At 38.1% G+C, this 22,424-nt stretch overlaps 1 protein-coding gene across 1 annotated transcript in view; it reads left to right on the forward strand.

Annotated features, from left to right (window-relative positions):
* Positions 1–22,424, forward strand: part of AGAP3 (ArfGAP with GTPase domain, ankyrin repeat and PH domain 3) — a 1,006,220-nt gene that overhangs the window by 646,233 nt on the left and 337,563 nt on the right. The window contains exon 9 of the mRNA XM_053713235.1: positions 21,605–21,709. Within this exon, the coding sequence (XP_053569210.1) occupies positions 21,605–21,709 (105 nt within the window). The remainder of the gene's footprint in view (positions 1–21,604; positions 21,710–22,424) is intronic.

The raw sequence follows: 22,424 nt of genomic DNA on the forward strand, positions 1-22,424 counted from the left end.
TATACTGAGATATACTGTATGTGCGCTCTGTCACTAGTGTATATATGCTGAGGGATAGTGTGTGTGAGCTCTGTCACTAGTGTATATATACTAAGGGATATTGTATGTGAGCTCTGTCACTAGTGTATAAATACTTAGCGATATTGTATGTGAGCACTGTCACTAGTGAATATATGCTGAAGGATATTGTATGTGAGCTCTGTCACCTGTGTATATATACTGAGGGATAGTGTATGTGCGCTCTTTCACTAGTGTATATATGCTGAGGGATATTGTATGTGAGCTCTGTCACTAGTGTCTTTATACTGAGGGATATTCTATGTGAGCTCTGTCACTAGTGTATATATGCTGTGATATATTGTGTGTGAGCTCTGTCACTAGTGTATATATGCTGATATATATTGTATGTGAGCTCTGTCACTAGTGTATAAATACTAAGGGATATTGTATGTGAGCTCTGTCACTAGTGTATATATGCTGAGGGATATTGTATCTGAGCTCTGTCACTAGTGTATATATGCTGAGGGATATTGTATGTGAGCTCTGTCACTAGTGTATATATGCTGAGATATATTGTATGTGAGCTCTGTCACTAGTGTATATATGCTGAGGGATATTGTATGTGAGCTCTGTCACTAGTGTATATATACTAAGGGATATTGTATCTGAGCTCTGTCACTAGTGTATATATGCTGAGATATACTGTATGTGCGCTCTGTCACTAGTGTACATATACTGAAGGATATTGTTTGTGATCTCTGTTACTAGTGTCTATACTGAGGGATATTGTATATGAGCTCTGTCACTAGTGTATATATGCTGAGGGATAGTGTGTGTGAGCTCTGTCACTAGTGTATATATACTAAGGGATATTGTATGTGAGCTCTGTCACTAGTGTATATATGCTGAGGGATAGTGTGTGTGAGCTCTGTCACTAGTGTATATATACTAAGGGATATTGTATGTGAGCTCTGTCACTAGTGTATAAATACTTAGCGATATTGTATGTGAGCTCTGTCACTAGTGTATATATAATGAGGGATAATGTTTGTGAGCTCTGTCACTAGTGTATATATGCTGAGGGATATTGTATGTGTGCTCTGTCACTAGTGTATATATGCTGAGGGATAGTGTGTGTGAGCTCTGTCACTAGTGTATATATACTAAGGGATATTGTATGTGAGCTCTGTCACTAGTGTATAAATACTTAGCGATATTGTATGTGAGCTCTGTCACTAGTGTATATATAATGAGGGATAATGTTTGTGAGCTCTGTCACTAGTGTATATATGCTGAGGGATATTGTATGTGTGCTCTGTCACTAGTGTATATATGCTGAGGGATAGTGTGTGTGAGCTCTGTCACTAGTGTATATATGCTGAGAGATATTGTATGTGAGCTCTGTCACTAGTGTATATATGCTGAGAGATATTGTATGTGAGCTCTGTCACTAGTGTATATATACTGAGGGATATTGTATGTGAGCTCTGTCACTAGTGTATATATGCTGAGGGATATTGTATGTGAGCTCTGTCACTAGTGTATATATGCTGAGGGATATTGTATGTGATCTCTGTTACTAGTGTCTATACTGAGGGATATTCTATGTGAGCTCTGTCACTAGTGTATATATGCTGTGATATATTGTGTGTGAGCTCTGTCACTAGTGTATATATGCTGATATATATTGTATGTGAGCTCTGTCACTAGTGTATAAATACTAAGGGATATTGTATGTGAACTCTATAACTAGTGTATATATGCTAAGGGATATTGTATGTGAGCTCTGTCACTATTGTATATATGCTGAGATATATTGTATCTGAGCTCTGTCACTAGTGTATATATGCTAAGGGATATTGTATGTGAGCTCTGTCACTAGTGTATATATGCTGAGATATATTGTATGTGAGCTCTGTCACTAGTGTATAAATACTTAGCGATATTGTATGTGAGCTCTGTCACTAGTGTATATATAATGAGGGATAATGTTTGTGAGCTCTGTCACTAGTGTATATATGCTGAGGGATATTGTATGTGTGCTCTGTCACTAGTGTATATATGCTGAGGGATAGTGTGTGTGAGCTCTGTCACTAGTGTATATATGCTGAGAGATATTGTATGTGAGCTCTGTCACTAGTGTATATATGCTGAGAGATATTGTATGTGAGCTCTGTCACTAGTGTATATATGCTGAGGGATATTGTATGTGAGCTCTGTCACTAGTGTATATATGCTGAGGGATATTGTATGTGAGCTCTGTCACTAGTGTATATATGCTGAGGGATATTGTATGTGAGCTCTGTCACTAGTGTATATATGCTGAGGGATATTGTATGTGAGCTCTGTCACTAGTGTATATATGCTGAGGGATATTGTATGTGAGCTCTGTCACTAGTGTATATATGCTGAGGGATATTGTATGTGAGCTCTGTCACTAGTGTATATATGCTGAGGGATATTGTATGTGAGCTCTGTCACTAGTGTATATATACTGAGGGATATTGTATGTGAGCTCTGTCACTAGTGTATATATGCTGAGGGATATTGTATGTGAGCTCTGTCACTAGTGTATATATGCTGAGGATATTGTATGTGAGCTCTGTCACTAGTGTATATATGCTGAGGGATATTGTATGTGAGCTCTGTCACTAGTGTATATATGCTGAGAGATATTGTATGTGAGCTCTGTCACTAGTGTATATATACTGAGGGATATTGTATGTGAGCTCTGTCACTAGTGTATATATGCTGAGATATATTGTATGTGAGCTCTGTCACTAGTGTATATATGCTGAGGGATATTGTATGTGAGCTCTGTCACTAGTGTATATATGCTGAGATATATTGTATGTGAGCTCTGTCACTAGTGTATATATACTGAGCGATATTGTATGTGAGCTCTGTCACTAGTGTATATATGCTGTGATATATTGTGTGTGAGCTCTGTCACTAGTGTATATATACTGAGGGATATTGTATGTGAGCTCTGTCACTAGTGTATATATGCTGAGGGATATTGTTTGTGAGCTCTGTCACTAGTGTATATATGCTGAGGGATATTGTATGTGAGCTCTGTCACTAGTGTATATATGCTGAGGGATATTGTATGTGAGCTCTGTCACTAGTGTATATATGCTGAGGGATATTGTATGTGAGCTCTGTCACTAGTGTATATATGCTGAGGGATATTGTATGTGAGCTCTGTCACTAGTGTATATATGCTGAGAGATATTGTATGTGAGCTCTGTCACTAGTGTATATATGCTGAGGGATATTGTATGTGAGCTCTGTCACTAGTGTATATATGCTGAGGGATATTGTATGTGAGCTCTGTCACTAGTGTATATATGCTGAGGGATATTGTATGTGAGCTCTGTCACTAGTGTATATATGCTGAGGGATAGTGTGTGTGAGCTCTGTCACTAGTGTATATATGCTGAGAGATATTGTATGTGAGCTCTGTCACTAGTGTATATATGCTGAGAGATATTGTATGTGAGCTCTGTCACTAGTGTATATATACTGAGGGATATTGTATGTGAGCTCTGTCACTAGTGTATATATGCTGAGGGATATTGTATGTGAGCTCTGTCACTAGTGTATATATGCTGAGGGATATTGTATGTGAGCTCTGTCACTAGTGTATATATGCTGACGGATATTGTATGTGAGTTCTGTCACTAATGTATATATACTGAGGGATATTGTATGTGAGCTTTGTCACTATTGTATATATACTGAGGAATATTGTATGTGAGCACTGTCACTAGTGAATATATGCTGAATGATATTGTATGTGAGCTCTGTCACCTGTGTATATATACTGAGGGATATTCTATGTGAGCTCTGTCACTAGTGTATATATGCTGTGACATATTGTGTGTGAGCTCTGTCACTAGTGTATATATGCTGATATATATTGTATGTGAGCTCTGTCACTAGTGTTTAAATACTAAGGGATATTGTATGTGAGCTCTGTCACTAGTGTATATATGCTGATATATATTGTATGTGAGCTCTGTCACTAGTGTATATATGCTGAGGTATATTGTATGTGAGCTCTGTCACTAGTGTATATATGCTGAGATATATTGTATGTGAGCTCTGTCACTAGTGTATATATGCTGAGGGATATTGTATGTGAGCTCTGTCACTAGTGTATATATGCTGAAGGATATTGTATGTGAGCTCTGTCACTAGTGTATATATGCTGAGATATATTGTATGTGAGCTCTGTCACTAGTGTATATATGCTGAGGGATATTGTATGTGAGCTCTGTCACTAGTGTATATATGCTGAGATATATTGTATCTGAGCTCTGTCACTAGTGTATATATGCTGAGGGATATTGTATGTGAGCTCTGTCACTAGTGTATATATGCTGAGGGATATTGTATGTGAGCTCTGTCACTAGTGTATATATGCTGATATATATTGTATGTGAGCTCTGTCACTAGTGTTTAAATACTAAGGGATATTGTATGTGAGCTCTGTCACTAGTGTATATATGCTGAGATATATTGTATGTGAGCTCTGTCACTAGTGTATATATGCTGAGGGATATTGTATGTGAGCTCTGTCACTAGTGTATATATGCTGATATATATTGTATGTGAGCTCTGTCACTAGTGTATATATGCTGAGGTATATTGTATGTGAGCTCTGTCACTAGTGTATATATGCTGAGATATATTGTATGTGAGCTCTGTCACTAGTGTATATATGCTGAGGGATATTGTATGTGAGCTCTGTCACCTGTATATATATACTGAAGGATAGTGTATGTGTGCTCTTTCACTAGTGTATATATGCTGAGGGATATTGTATGTGAGCTCTGTCACTAGTGTCTTTATACTGAGGGATATTCTATGTGAGCTCTGTCACTAGTGTATATATGCTGTGATATATTGTGTGTGAGCTCTGTCACTAGTGTATATATGCTGATATATATTGTATGTGAGCTCTGTCACTAGTGTATAAATACTAAGGGATATTGTATGTGAACTCTGTCACTAGTGTATATATGCTAAGGGATATTGTATGTGAGCTCTGTCACTAGTGTATATATGCTGAGATATATTGTATCTGAGCTCTGTCACTAGTGTATATATGCTGAGGGATATTGTATGTGAGCTCTGTCACTAGTGTATATATGCTGAGATATATTGTATGTGAGCTCTGTCACTAGTGTATATATGCTGAGGGATATTGTATGTGAGCTCTGTCACTAGTGTATATATGCTGATATATATTGTATGTGAGCTCTGTCACTAGTGAATATATGCTGAAGGATATTGTATGTGAGCTCTGTCACTAGTGTACATATACTGAAGGATATTGTTTGTGAGCTCTGTCACTAGTGTACATATACTGAAGGATATTGTTTGTGATCTCTGTTACTAGTGTATATATGCTGAGATATACTGTATGTGCGCTCTGTCACTAGTGTACATATACTGAAGGATATTGTTTGTGATCTCTGTTACTAGTGTCTATACTGAGGGATATTGTATATGAGCTCTGTCACTAGTGTATATATACTGAGATATACTGTATGTGCGCTCTGTCACTAGTGTATATATGCTGAGGGATAGTGTGTGTGAGCTCTGTCACTAGTGTATATATACTAAGGGATATTGTATGTGAGCTCTGTCACTAGTGTATAAATACTTAGCGATATTGTATGTGAGCACTGTCACTAGTGAATATATGCTGAAGGATATTGTATGTGAGCTCTGTCACCTGTGTATATATACTGAGGGATAGTGTATGTGCGCTCTTTCACTAGTGTATATATGCTGAGGGATATTGTATGTGAGCTCTGTCACTAGTGTCTTTATACTGAGGGATATTCTATGTGAGCTCTGTCACTAGTGTATATATGCTGTGATATATTGTGTGTGAGCTCTGTCACTAGTGTATATATGCTGATATATATTGTATGTGAGCTCTGTCACTAGTGTATAAATACTAAGGGATATTGTATGTGAGCTCTGTCACTAGTGTATATATGCTGAGGGATATTGTATCTGAGCTCTGTCACTAGTGTATATATGCTGAGGGATATTGTATGTGAGCTCTGTCACTAGTGTATATATGCTGAGATATATTGTATGTGAGCTCTGTCACTAGTGTATATATGCTGAGGGATATTGTATGTGAGCTCTGTCACTAGTGTATATATACTAAGGGATATTGTATCTGAGCTCTGTCACTAGTGTATATATGCTGAGATATACTGTATGTGCGCTCTGTCACTAGTGTACATATACTGAAGGATATTGTTTGTGATCTCTGTTACTAGTGTCTATACTGAGGGATATTGTATATGAGCTCTGTCACTAGTGTATATATGCTGAGGGATAGTGTGTGTGAGCTCTGTCACTAGTGTATATATACTAAGGGATATTGTATGTGAGCTCTGTCACTAGTGTATATATGCTGAGGGATAGTGTGTGTGAGCTCTGTCACTAGTGTATATATACTAAGGGATATTGTATGTGAGCTCTGTCACTAGTGTATAAATACTTAGCGATATTGTATGTGAGCTCTGTCACTAGTGTATATATAATGAGGGATAATGTTTGTGAGCTCTGTCACTAGTGTATATATGCTGAGGGATATTGTATGTGTGCTCTGTCACTAGTGTATATATGCTGAGGGATAGTGTGTGTGAGCTCTGTCACTAGTGTATATATACTAAGGGATATTGTATGTGAGCTCTGTCACTAGTGTATAAATACTTAGCGATATTGTATGTGAGCTCTGTCACTAGTGTATATATAATGAGGGATAATGTTTGTGAGCTCTGTCACTAGTGTATATATGCTGAGGGATATTGTATGTGTGCTCTGTCACTAGTGTATATATGCTGAGGGATAGTGTGTGTGAGCTCTGTCACTAGTGTATATATGCTGAGAGATATTGTATGTGAGCTCTGTCACTAGTGTATATATGCTGAGAGATATTGTATGTGAGCTCTGTCACTAGTGTATATATACTGAGGGATATTGTATGTGAGCTCTGTCACTAGTGTATATATGCTGAGGGATATTGTATGTGAGCTCTGTCACTAGTGTATATATGCTGAGGGATATTGTATGTGATCTCTGTTACTAGTGTCTATACTGAGGGATATTCTATGTGAGCTCTGTCACTAGTGTATATATGCTGTGATATATTGTGTGTGAGCTCTGTCACTAGTGTATATATGCTGATATATATTGTATGTGAGCTCTGTCACTAGTGTATAAATACTAAGGGATATTGTATGTGAACTCTATAACTAGTGTATATATGCTAAGGGATATTGTATGTGAGCTCTGTCACTATTGTATATATGCTGAGATATATTGTATCTGAGCTCTGTCACTAGTGTATATATGCTAAGGGATATTGTATGTGAGCTCTGTCACTAGTGTATATATGCTGAGATATATTGTATGTGAGCTCTGTCACTAGTGTATAAATACTTAGCGATATTGTATGTGAGCTCTGTCACTAGTGTATATATAATGAGGGATAATGTTTGTGAGCTCTGTCACTAGTGTATATATGCTGAGGGATATTGTATGTGTGCTCTGTCACTAGTGTATATATGCTGAGGGATAGTGTGTGTGAGCTCTGTCACTAGTGTATATATGCTGAGAGATATTGTATGTGAGCTCTGTCACTAGTGTATATATGCTGAGAGATATTGTATGTGAGCTCTGTCACTAGTGTATATATACTGAGGGATATTGTATGTGAGCTCTGTCACTAGTGTATATATGCTGAGGGATATTGTATGTGAGCTCTGTCACTAGTGTATATATGCTGAGGGATATTGTATGTGAGCTCTGTCACTAGTGTATATATGCTGAGGGATATTGTATGTGAGCTCTGTCACTAGTGTATATATGCTGAGGGATATTGTATGTGAGCTCTGTCACTAGTGTATATATGCTGAGGTATATTGTATGTGAGCTCTGTCACTAGTGTATATATGCTGAGGGATATTGCATGTGAGCTCTGTCACTAGTGTATATATACTGAGGGATATTGTATGTGAGCTCTGTCACTAGTGTATATATGCTGAGGGATATTGTATATGAGCTCTGTCACTAGTGTATATATGCTGAGATATTTTGTATGTGAGCTCTGTCACTAGTGTATATATGCTGGGGGATATTGTATGTGAGCTCTGTCACTAGTGTATATATGCTGAGGGATATTGTATGTGAGCTCTGTCACTAGTGTATAAATACTAAGGGATATTGTATCTGAGCTCTGTCACTAGTGTATATATGCTGATATATATTGTATGTGAGCTCTGTCACTAGTGTATATATGCTGAGGGATATTGTTTGTGAGCTCTGTCACTAGTGTATATATGCTGAGATATATTGTATGTGAGCTCTGTCACTAGTGTATATATACTGAGCGATATTGTATGTGAGCTCTGTCACTATTGTATATATGCTGTGATATATTGTGTGTGAGCTCTGTCACTAGTGTATATATACTGAGGGATATTGTATGTGAGCTCTGTCACTAGTGTATATATACTGAGGGATATTGTTTGTGAGCTCTGTCACTAGTGTATATATGCTGAGGGACATTGTATGTGAGCTCTGTCACTAGTGTATATATGCTGAGGGATAGTGTGTGTGAGCTCTGTCACTAGTGTATATATGCTGAGAGATATTGTATGTGAGCTCTGTCACTAGTGTATATATGCTGAGAGATATTGTATGTGAGCTCTGTCACTAGTGTATATATACTGAGGGATATTGTATGTGAGCTCTGTCACTAGTGTATATATGCTGAGGGATATTGTATGTGAGCTCTGTCACTAGTGTATATATGCTGAGGGATATTGTATGTGAGCTCTGTCACTAGTGTATATATGCTGACGGATATTGTATGTGAGTTCTGTCACTAATGTATATATACTGAGGGATATTGTATGTGAGCTTTGTCACTAATGTATATATACTGAGGGATATTGTATGTGAGCTCTGTCACTAGTGTATAAATACTAAGGGATATTGTATCTGAGCTCTGTCACTAGTGCATATATGCTGATATATGTTGTATGTGAGCTCTGTCACTAGTGTATATATGCTGAGGGATATTGTTTGTAAGCTCTGTCACTAGTGTATATATGCTGAGATATATTGTATGTGAGCTCTGTCACTAGTGTATATATGCTGATATATATTGTATGTGAGCTCTGTCACTAGTGTATACAGGGAGTGCAGAATTATTAGGCAAATGAGTATTTTGACCACATCATCCTCTTTATGCATGTTGTCTTACTCCAAGCTGTATAGGCTCGAAAGCCTACTACCAATTAAGCATATTAGGTGATGTGCATCTCTGTAATGAGAAGGGGTGTGGTCTAATGACATCAACACCCTATATCAGGTGTGCATAATTATTAGACAACTTCCTTTCCTTTGGTAAAATGGGTCAAAAGAAGGACTTGACAGGCTCAGAAAAGTAAAAAATAGTGAGATATCTTGCAGAGGGATGCAGCACTCTTAAAATTGCAAAGCTTCTGAAGCGTGATCATCGAATAATCAAGCGTTTCATTCAAAATAGTCAACAGGGTCGCAAGAAGCGTGTGGAAAAACCAAGGCGCAAAATAACTGCCCATGAACTGAGAAAAGTCAAGCGTGCAGCTGCCAAGATGCCACTTGCCACCAGTTTGGCCATATTTCAGAGCTGCAACATCACTGGAGTGCCCAAAAGCACAAGGTGTGCAATACTCAGAGACATGGCCAAGGTAAGAAAGGCTGAAAGACGACCACCACTGAACAAGACACACAAGCTGAAACGTCAAGACTGGGACAAGAAATATCTCAAGACTGATTTTTCTAAGGTTTTATGGACTGATGAAATGAGAGTGAGTCTTGATGGGCCAGATGGATGGGCCCGTGGCTGGATTGGTAATGGGCAGAGAGCTCCAGTCCGACTCAGACGCCAGCAAGGTGGAGGTGGAGTACTGGTTTGGGCTGGTATCATCAAAGATGAGCTTGTGGGGCCTTTTCGGGTTGAGGATGGAGTCAAGCTCAACTCCCAGTCCTACTGCCAGTTTCTGGAAGACACCTTCTTCAAGCAGTGGTACAGGAAGAAGTCTGCATCCTTCAAGAAAAACATGATTTTCATGCAGGACAATGCTCCATCACACTCGTCCAAGTACTCCACAGCTTGGCTGGCAAGAAAGGGTATAAAAGAAGAAAATCTAATGACAGGGCCTCCTTGTTCACCTGATCTGAACCCCATTGAGAACCTGTCGTCCATCATCAAATGTGAGATTTACAAGGAGGGAAAACAGTACACCTCTCGGAACAGTGTCTGGGAGGCTGTGGTTGCTGCTGCACGCAATGTTGATGGTGAACAGATCAAAACACTGACAGAATCCATGGATGGCAGGCTTTTGAGTGTCCTTGCAAAGAAAGGTGGCTATTTTGGTCACTGATTTGTTTTTGTTTTGTTTTTGAATGTCAGAAATGTATATTTGTGAATGTTGAGATGTTATATTGGTTTCACTGGTAAAAATAAATAATTGAAATGGGTATATATTTGTTTTTTGTTAAGTTGCCTAATAATTATGCACAGTAATAGTCACCTGCACACACAGATATCCCTCTAAAATAGCTATAACTAAAAACAAACTAAAAACTACTTCCAAAAATATTCAGCTTTGAAATTAATGAGTTTTTTGGGTTCATTGAGAACATGGTTGTTGTTCAATAATAAAATTAATCCTCAAAAATACAACTTGCCTAATAATTCTGCACTCCCTGTATATACTGAGATAACTGTCACTAGTGTATATATACTGAGATAGCTTTGTCACTAGTGTATATATACTGAGATAGCTCTGTTACTAGTGTATATATACTGAGATAGCTCTGTCACTAGTGTATATATACTGAGATAGCTCTGTCACTAGTGTATATATACTGAGATAACTCTGTCACTAGTGTATATATACTGAGATAGCTCTGTCACTAGTGTATATATACTGAGATAACTCTGTCACTAGTGTATATTTCTTTCATGTAATTAACAAGAGTCCATGAGCTAGTGACGTATGGGATATACATTCCTACCAGGAGGGGCAAAGTTTCCCAAACCTTAAAATGCCTATAAATACACCCCTCACCACACCCACAAATCAGTTTTACAAACTTTGCCTCCAAGGGAGGTGGTGAAGTAAGTTTGTGCTAGATTCTACGTTGATATGCGCTCCGCAGCAAGTTGGAGCCCGGTTTTCCTCTCAGCGTGCAGTGAATGTCAGAGGGATGTGAAGAGAGTATTGCCTATTGAATGCAGTGATCTCCTTCTACGGGGTCTATTTCATAAGGTTCTCTGTTATCGGTCGTAGAGATTCATCTCTTACCTCCCTTTTCAGATCGACGATATACTCTTATATTTACCATTTCCTCTACTGATTCTCGTTTCAGTACTGGTTTGGCTTTCTACAAACATGTAGATGAGTGTCCTGGGGTAAGTAAGTCTTATTTTCTGTGACACTCTAAGCTATGGTTGGGCACTTTATTTATAAAGTTCTAAATATATGTATTCAAACATTTATTTGCCTTGACTCAGAATGTTCAACTTTCCTTATTTCCAGACAGTCAGTTTCATATTTGGGATTATGCATTGAATTATCATATTTTTCTTACCTCAAAAATTTGACTTTTTTCCCTGTGGGCTGTTAGGCTCGCGGGGGCTAAAAATGCTTCATTTTATTGCGTCATTCTTGGCGCGGACTTTTTTGGCGCAAAAATTCTTTTCCGTTTCCGGCGTCATACGTGTCGCCGGAAGTTGCGTCATTTTTTGAAGTTATTTTGCGCCAAAAATGTCGGCGTTCCGGATGTGGCGTCATTTTTGGCGCCAAAAGCATTTAGGCGCCAAATAATGTGGGCGTCTTATTTGGCGCTAAAAAATATGGGCGTCGCTTTTGTCTCCACATTATTTCAGTCTCATTTTTCATTTGCTTCTGGTTGCTAGAAGCTTGATGTCTGGCATTTTTTCCCATTCCTGAAACTGTCTTATAAGGAATTTGATCTATTTTGCTTTATATGTTGTTTTTTCTCTTACATATTGCAAGATGTCTCACGTTGCATCTGAGCCAGAAGATACTACAGGAAAACCACTGCCTGCTGGATCTACCAAAGCTAAGTGTATCTGCTGTAAACTTTTGGTAGCTATTCCTCCAGCTGTTGTTTGTAATAATTGTCATGACAAACTTGTTAAAGCAGATAATATTTCCTTTAGTGATGTACCATTGCCTGTTGCAGTTCCCTCAACATCTAAGGTGCAGAATGTTCCTGATAACATAAGAGATTTTGTTTCTGAATCCATAAAGAAGGCTTTGTCTGTTATTTCTCCTTCTAGTAAACGTAAAAAGTCTTTTAAATCTTCTCTCTCTACAGATGAATTTTTAAATGAACACCATCATTCTGATTCTTTGGACTCTTCTGGTTCAGAGGATTCTATCTCAGAGATTGATGCTGATAAATCTTCATATTTATTTAAGATGGAATTTATTCGCTCTTTACTTAAAGAAGTACTAATTGCTTTAGAAATAGAGGATTCTAGTCCTCTTGATACTAATTCTATACGTTTGGATAAGGTTTTTAAAGCTCCTGCGGTTATTCCAGAAGTCTTTCCTGTTCCTAATGCTATTTCTGCAGTAATTTCCAAGGAATGGGATAAATTGGGTAATTCATTTACTCCTTCTAAACGTTTTAAGCAATTATATCCTGTTCCGCCTGACAGGTTAGAATTTTGGGACAAAATCCCTAAAGTTGATGGGGCTATTTCTACCCTTGCTAAACGTACTACCATTCCTACGTCAGATGGTACCTCGTTTAAGGATCCTTTAGATAGAAAAATTGAATCTTTTCTAAGAAAAGCTTATCTATGTTCAGGTAATCTTCTTAGACCTGCTATATCATTGGCTGATGTTGCTGCAGCTTCAACTTTTTGGTTGGAAACTCTAGCGCAACAAGTAACAAATCGTGATTCTCATGATATTATTATTCTTCTCCAGCATGCTAATAATTTCATCTGTGATGCCATTTTTGATATTATTAGAGTTGATGTTAGGTTTATGTCTCTGGCTATCTTAGCCAGAAGAGCTTTATGGCTTAAGACCTGGAATGCTGATATGGCTTCTAAATCAACTCTACTTTCCATTTCTTTCCAGGGAAACAAATTATTTGGTTCTCAGTTGGATTCTATTATTTCAACTGTTACTGGTGGGAAAGGAACTTTTTTACCACAGGATAAAAAGTCTAAAGGTAAAAACAGGGCTAACAATCGTTTTCGTTCCTTTCGTTTCAACAAAGAACAAAAGCCTGATCCTTCATCCTCAGGAGCAGTTTCAGTTTGGAAACCATCTCCAGTCTGGAATAAATCCAAGCCTGCTAGAAAGGCAAAGCCTGCTTCTAAGTTCACATGAAGGTACGGCCCTCATTCCAGTTCAGCTGGTAGGGGGCAGGTTACGTTTTTTCAAAGAAATTTGGATCAATTCTGTTCACAATCTTTGGATTCAGAACATTGTTTCAGAAGGGTACAGAATTGGTTTCAAGATGAGACCTCCTGCAAAGAGATTTTTTCTTTCCCGTGTCCCAGTAAATCCAGTGAAAGCTCAAGCATTTCTGAATTGTGTTTCAGATCTAGAGTTGGCTGGAGTAATTATGCCAGTTCCAGTTCCGGAACAGGGGATGGGGTTTTATTCAAATCTCTTCATTGTACCAAAGAAGGAGAATTCCTTCAGACCAGTTCTGGATCTAAAATTATTGAATCATTTTGTAAGGATACCAACGTTCAAGATGGTAACTGTAAGGACTATATTGCCTTTTGTTCAGCAAGGGAATTATATGTCCACAATAGATTTACAGGATGCATATCTGCATATTCCGATTCATCCAGATCATTATCAGTTCCTGAGATTCTCTTTTCTAGACAAGCATTACCAATTTGTGGCTCTACCGTTTGGCCTTGCTACAGCTCCAAGAATTTTCACAAAGATTCTCGGTGCCCTTCTGTCTGTAATCAGAGAACAGGGTATTGTGGTATTTCCTTATTTGGACGATATCTTGGTACTTGCTCAGTCTTTACATTTAGCAGAATCTCATACGAATCGACTTGTGTTGTTTCTTCAAGATCATGGTTGGAGGATCAATTTACCAAAAAGTTCTTTGATTCCTCAAACAAGGGTAACCTTTCTGGGTTTCCAGATAGATTCAGTGTCCATGACTCTGTCTTTAACAGACAAGAGACGTCTAAAATTGATTACAGCTTGTCGAAACCTTCAGTCTCAATCATTCCCTTCGGTAGCCTTATGCATGGAAATTCTAGGTCTTATGACTGCTGCATCGGACGCGATCCCCTTTGCTCGTTTTCACATGCGACCTCTTCAGCTCTGTATGCTGAACCAATGGTGCAGGGATTACACGAAGATATATCAATTAATATCTTTAAAACCGATTGTTCGACACTCTCTAACGTGGTGGACAGATCACCTTCGTTTAATTCAGGGGGCTTCTTTTGTTCTTCCGACCTGGACTGTAATTTCAACAGATGCAAGTCTCACAGGTTGGGGAGCTGTGTGGGGATCTCTGACGGCACAAGGAGTTTGGGAATCTCAGGAGGTGAGATTACCGATCAATATCTTGGAACTCCGTGCAGTTTTCAGAGCTCTTCAGTTTTGGCCTCTTCTGAAGAGAGAATCGTTCATTTGTTTTCAGACAGACAATGTCACAACTGTGGCATACATCAATCATCAAGGAGGGACTCACAGTCCTCTGGCTATGAAAGAAGTATCTCGAATTTTGGTTTGGGCGGAATCCAGATCCTGTCTAATCTCTGCGGTTCATATCCCAGGTGTAGACAATTGGGAAGCGGATTATCTCAGTCGCCAAACGTTGCATCCGGGCGAATGGTCTCTTCACCCAGAGGTATTTCTTCAGATTGTTCAAATGTGGGGGCTCCCAGAGATAGATCTGATGGCCTCTCATCTAAACAAGAAACTTCCCAGGTATCTGTCCAGATCCCGGGATCCTCAGGCGGAGGCAGTGGATGCATTATCACTTCCTTGGAAGTATCATCCTGCCTATATCTTTCCGCCTCTAGTTCTTCTTCCAAGAATAATCTCCAAGATTCTGAGGGAATGCTCGTTTGTTCTGCTAATAGCTCCGGCATGGCCTCACAGGTTTTGGTATGCGGATCTTGTCCGGATGGCATCTTGCCAACCATGGACTCTTCCGTTAAGACCAGACCTTCTGTCACAAGGTCCTTTTTTCCATCCGGATCTGAAATCCTTAAATTTAAAGGTATGGAGATTGAACGCTTGATTCTTGGTCAAAGAGGTTTCTCTGACTCCGTGATTAATACTATGTTACAGGCTCGTAAATCTGTATCTCGAGAGATATATTATAGAGTCTGGAAGACTTATATTTCTTGGTGTCTTTCTCATCATTTTTCTTGGCATTCTTTTAGAATACCGAGAATTTTACAGTTTCTTCAGGATGGTTTAGATAAGGGTTTGTCCGCAAGTTCTTTGAAAGGACAAATCTCCGCTCTTTCTGTTCTTTTTCACAGAAAGATTGCTATTCTTCCTGATATTCATTGTTTTGTACAAGCTTTGGTTCGTATAAAACCTGTCATTAAGTCAATTTCTCCTCCTTGGAGTTTGAATTTGGTTCTGGGAGCTCTTCAAGCTCCTCCGTTTGAACCTATGCATTCATTGGACATTAAATTACTTTCTTGGAAAGTTTTGTTCCTTTTGGCCATCTCTTCTGCTAGAAGAGTTTCTGAATTATCTGCTCTTTCTTGTGAGTCTCCTTTTCTGATTTTTCATCAGGATAAGGCGGTGTTGCGAACTTCTTTTGAATTTTTACCTAAAGTTGTGAATTCCAACAACATTAGTAGAGAAATTGTGGTTCCTTCATTATGTCCTAATCCTAAGAATTCTAAGGAGAAATCGTTGCATTCTTTGGATGTTGTTAGAGCTTTGAAATATTATGTTGAAGCTACGAAATCTTTCCGTAAGACTTCTAGTCTATTTGTTATCTTTTCCGGTTCTAGGAAAGGCCAGAAAGCTTCTGCCATTTCTTTGGCATCTTGGTTGAAATCTTTAATTCATCTTGCCTATGTTGAGTCGGGTAAAATTCCGCCTCAGAGAATTACAGCTCATTCTACTAGGTCAGTTTCTACTTCCTGGGCGTTAAGGAATGAAGCTTCGGTTGACCAGATCTGCAAAGCAGCAACTTGGTCCTCTTTGCATACTTTTACTAAATTCTACCATTTTGATGTATTTTCTTCTTCTGAAGCAGTTTTTGGTAGAAAAGTTCTTCAGGCAGCGGTTTCAGTTTGAATCTTCTGCTTATGTTTTTTGTTAAACTTTATTTTGGGTGTGGATTATTTTCAGCAGGAATTGGCTGTCTTTATTTTATCCCTCCCTCTCTAGTGACTCTTGTGTGGAAAGATCCACATCTTGGGTAGTCATTATCCCATACGTCACTAGCTCATGGACTCTTGTTAATTACATGAAAGAAAACATAATTTATGTAAGAACTTACCTGATAAATTCATTTCTTTCATATTAACAAGAGTCCATGAGGCCCACCCTTTTTTGTGGTGGTTATGATTTTTTTGTATAAAGCACAATTATTCCAATTCCTTATTTTATATGCTTCGCACTTTTTTTCTTATCACCCCACTTCTTGGCTATTCGTTAAACTGATTTGTGGGTGTGGTGAGGGGTGTATTTATAGGCATTTTAAGGTTTGGGAAACTTTGCCCCTCCTGGTAGGAATGTATATCCCATACGTCACTAGCTCATGGACTCTTGTTAATATGAAAGAAATGAATTTATCAGGTAAGTTCTTACATAAATTATGTTATACTGAGATAGCTCTGTCACTACTGTATATATACTGAGATAGCTCTGTCACTAGTGTATATATACTGAGATAGCTCTGTCACTAGTGTATATATACTGAGATAACTCTGTCACTAGTGTATATATATACTGAGATAACTCTGTCACTAGTGTATATATACTGAGATAGCTCTGTCACTAGTGTATATATACTGAGATAGCTCTGTCACTAGTGTATATATACTGAGATAGCTCTGTCACTAGTGTATATATACTGAGATAGCTCTGTTACTAGGGTATATATACTGATATAGCTATGTCACTGGTGTATATATACTGAGATAGCTCTGTCACTAGTGTATATATACTGAGATAACTCGGTGACTAGTTTATATATACTGAGATAGCTCTGTCACTAGTGTCTATATACTGAGATAGCTCTGTCACTGGTGTATATATATTGAGATAGCTCTGTCACTAGTGTATATATATTGAGATAGCTCTGTCACTAGTGTATATATACTGAAAATTGCTCTGTCACTAGTGTATATATACTGAGATAGCTCTGTCACTAGTGTATATATACTGAGATAGCTCTGTCACTAGTGTATATATATTGAGATAGCTCTGTCACTAGTGTATATATACCTAGATAACTCGGTCACTAGTGTATATATACTGAGATAGCTCTTTCACTAGTGTATATGTACTGAGATAGCTCTTTCACTAGTGTATATATACTGAGATAGCTCTGTCACTAGTGTATATATACTGAGTTAGCTCTGTCACTAGTGTATATATACTGAGATAACTCGGTCACTAGTGTATATATACTGAGATAGCTCTGTCACTAGTGTATATATACTGAGTTAGCTCTGTCACTAGTGTATATATACTGAGATAACTCGGTCACTAGTGTATATATACTGAGATAGCTCTGTCACTAGTGTATATATACTGAGATAGCTCTGTCACTGGTGTATATATACTGAGATAACTCTGTCACTAGTGTATATATACTGAGATAGCTCTGTCACTAGTGTATATATACTGAGATAGCTCTGTCACTGGTGTATATATACTGAGATAGCTCTGCCACTAGTGTATATATACTGAGATAGCTCTGTCACTAGTGAATATATACTGAGATAGCTCTGTTACTAGGGTATATATACTGATATAGCTATGTCACTGGTGTATATATACTGACATAGCTCTGTCACTAGAGTATATATACTGATATAGCTCTGTCACTAGTGTATATATACTGAGATAGCTCTGTCACTAGTGTATATATACTTAGATAACTCGGTCACTAGTGTATATATACTGAGATAGCTCTGTCACTAGTGTATATGTACTGAGATAGCTCTGTCACTAGAGTATATATACTGATATAGCTCTGTCACTAGTGTATATATACTGAGATAGCTCTGTCACTAGTGTATATATACTTAGATAACTCGGTCACTAGTGTATATATACTGAGATAGCTCTGTCACTAGTGTATATGTACTGAGATAGCTCTTTCACTAGTGTATATATACTGAGATAGCTCTGTCACTAGTGTATATATACTGAGATAGCTCTGTTACTAGTGTATATATACTTAGATAGCTCTGTCACTAGTGTATATGTACTGAGATAGCTCTGTCACTAGTGTATATATACTTAGATAGCTCTGTCACTAGTGTATATGTACTGAGATAGCTCTGTCACTAGTGTATATATACTGAGATAGCTCTGTCACTAGTGTATATGTACTGAGATAGCTCTGTCACTAGTGTATATATACTGAGATAGCTCTGTCACTAGTGTATATATACTTAGATAGCTCTGTCACTAGTGTATATGTACTGAGATAGCTCTGTCACTAGTGTATATATACTGAGATAGCTCTGTTACTCTGTTACTAGTGTATATATACTGAGATAGCTCTGTCACTAGTGTATATATACTGAGATAGCTCTGTCACTAGTGTATATATACTGAGATAACTCTGTCACTAGTGTATATATACTGAGATAGCTCTGTCACTAGTGTATATATACTGAGATAGCTCTGTCACTAGTGTATATATACTGAGATAACTCTGTCACTAGTGTATATATACTGAGATAACTCTGTCACTAGTGTATATATACTGAGATAGCTCTGTCACTAGTGTATATATACTGAGATAACTGTCACTAGTGTATATATACTGAGATAGCTCTGTCACTAGTGTATATATACTGAGATAGCTCTGTCACTAGTGTATATATACTGAGATAACTGTCACTAGTGTATATATACTGAGATAGCTCTGTCACTAGTGTATATATACTAAGATAGCTCTGTTACTAGTGTATATATACTGAGATAGCTCTGTCACTAGTGTATATACTGAGATAGCTCTGTCACTAGTGTATATATACTAAGATAGCTCTGTTACTAGTGTATATATACTGAGATAGCTCTGTCACTAGTGTATATACTGAGCTAGCTCTGTCACTAGTGTATATATACTGATATAGCTCTGTCACTAGTGTATATATACTGATATAGCTCTGTCACTAGTGTATATATACTGATATAGCTCTGTCACTAGTGTATATATATTGAGATAGCTCTGTCACTAGTGTATATATACTGACATAGCTCTGTCACTAGTGTATATATACTGAGATAGCTCTGTCACTAGTATATATATACTGAGATAACTCTGTCACTAGTGTATATATACTGAGATAGCTCTGTCACTAGTGTATATATATACTGAGATAACTCTGTCACTAGTGTATATATACTGAGATAACTCTGTCACTAGTGTATATATACTGAGATAACTGTCACTAGTGTATATATACTGAGATAGCTCTGTCACTAGTGTATATATACTGAGATAGCTCTGTCACTAGTGTATATATACTGAGATAACTCTGTCACTAGTGTATATATATACTGAGATAACTCTGTCACTAGTGTATATATACTGAGATAGCTCTGTCACTAGTGTATATATACTGAGATAGCTCTGTCACTAGTGTATATATACTGAGATAGCTCTGTCACTAGTGTATATATACTGAGATAGCTCTGTTACTAGGGTATATATACTGATATAGCTATGTCACTGGTGTATATATACTGAGATAGCTCTGTCACTAGTGTATATATACTGAGATAACTCGGTGACTAGTTTATATATACTGAGATAGCTATGTCACTAGTGTATATATACTGAGATAACTCGGTCACTAGTGTATATATACTGAGATAACTCTGTCACTAGTGTATATATACTGAGATAACTCGGTCACTAGTGTATATATATACTGAGATAACTCGGTCACTAGTGTATATATACTGAGATAGCTCTGTCACTAGTGTATATATACTGAGATAACTGTCACTAGTGTATATATACTGAGACACCTCTGTCACTAGTGTATATATACTGAGATAGCTCTGTCACTAGTGTATATATACTGAGATTGCTCTGTCACTAGTGTATATATACTGAGATAACTCTGTCACTAGTGTATATATACTGAGATTGCTCTGTCACTAGTGTATATATACTGAGATAGCTTTGTCACTAGTGTATATATACTGAGATAGCTCTGTCACTAGTGTATATATACTGAGATAACTGTCACTAGTGTATATATACTGAGACACCTCTGTCACTAGTGTATATATACTGAGATAGCTCTGTCACTAGTGTATATATACTGAGATAGCTCTGTCACTAGTGTATATATACTGAGATAGCTCTGTCACTAGTGTATATATACTGAGATAACTGTCACTAGTGTATATATACTGAGACACCTCTGTCACTAGTGTATATATACTGAGATAGCTCTGTCACTAGTGTATATATACTGAGATAACTGTCACTAGTGTATATATACTGAGACACCTCTGTCACTAGTGTATATATACTGAGATAGCTCTGTCACTAGTGTATATATACTGAGATTGCTCTGTCACTAGTGTATATATACTGAGATAACTCTGTCACTAGTGTATATATACTGAGATTGCTCTGTCACTAGTGTATATATACTGAGATAGCTTTGTCACTAGTGTATATATACTGAGATTGCTCTGTCACTAGTGTATATATACTGAGATAGCTCTGTCACTAGTGTATATATACTGAGATAACTGTCACTAGTGTATATATACTGAGATTGCTCTGTCACTAGTGTATATATACTGAGATAGCTTTGTCACTAGTGTATATATACTGAGATAGCTCTGTCACTAGTGTATATATACTGAGATAACTGTCACTAGTGTATATATACTGAGACACCTCTGTCACTAGTGTATATATACTGAGATAGCTCTGTCACTAGTGTATATATACTGAGATTGCTCTGTCACTAGTGTATATATACTGAGATTGCTCTGTCACTAGTGTATATATACTGAGATTGCTCTGTCACTAGTGTATATATATTGAGATAACTTTGTCACTAGTGTATATGTACTGAGATAGCTCTTTCACTAGTGTATATATACTGAGATAGCTCTGTCACTAGTGTATATATACTGAGATAGCTCTGTCACTAGTGTATATATACTGAGATAACTCTGTCACTAGTGTATATATATTGAGATAACTCGGTCACTAGTGTATATATACTGAGATTGCTCTGTCACTAGTGTATATATACTGAGATAGCTCTGTAGTTCAGTAATGTATCTGTGTTCCACAGGGTGTTCTACTTAAGAGAAGTGGAAAATCTCTCAATAAGGAATGGAAGAAGAAATATGTGACGCTGTGTGATAACGGAGTTTTAACTTATCATCCTAGTCTGCACGTAAGTGATCTGCTGCACTGACCCCTTGTTCTGCTGCACTGACCCCTTGTTCTTCTGCTCTGACCCCTTGTTCTGCTGCTCTGACCCCTTGTTCTGCTGCTCTGACCCCTTGTTCTGCTCCACTGACCCCTTGTTCTGCTCCACTGACCCCTTGTTCTGCTGCTCTGACCCCTTGTTCTGCTGCTCTGACCCCTTGTTCTGCTGCACTGACCCCTTGTTCTGCTGCACTGACCCCTTGTTCTTCTGCTCTGACCCCTTGTTCTGCTTCTCTGACCCCTTGTTCTGCTGCTCTGACCCCTTGTTCTGCTTCCCTGACCCCTTGTTCTGCTTCCCTCACCCCTTGTTCTGCTTCCCTGACCCCTTGTTCTGCTGCTCTGACCCCTTGTTCTGCTGCTCTGACCCCTTGTTCTGCTGCTCTGACCCCTTGTTCTGCTTGCCTGACCCCTTGTTATGCTGCTCTGACTCCTTGTTCTGCTTCCCTGACCCCTTGTTCTGCTTCCCTGACCCCTTGTTCTGCTGCTCTGACCCCATGTTCTGCTTCCCTGACCCCTTGTTATGCTGCTCTGACCCCTTGTTCTGCTTCCCTGACCCCTTGTTCTGCTTCCCTGACCCCTTGTTCTGCTGCTCTGACCCCTTGTTCTGCTTCCCTGACCCCTTGTTATGCTGCTCTGACCCCTTGTTCTGCTTCCCTGACCCCTTGTTCTGCTGCTCTGAC

This window comes from Bombina bombina, chromosome 5 (genome assembly GCF_027579735.1).
Source record: "Bombina bombina isolate aBomBom1 chromosome 5, aBomBom1.pri, whole genome shotgun sequence".
Lineage (NCBI taxonomy): Eukaryota > Metazoa > Chordata > Amphibia > Anura > Bombinatoridae > Bombina > Bombina bombina.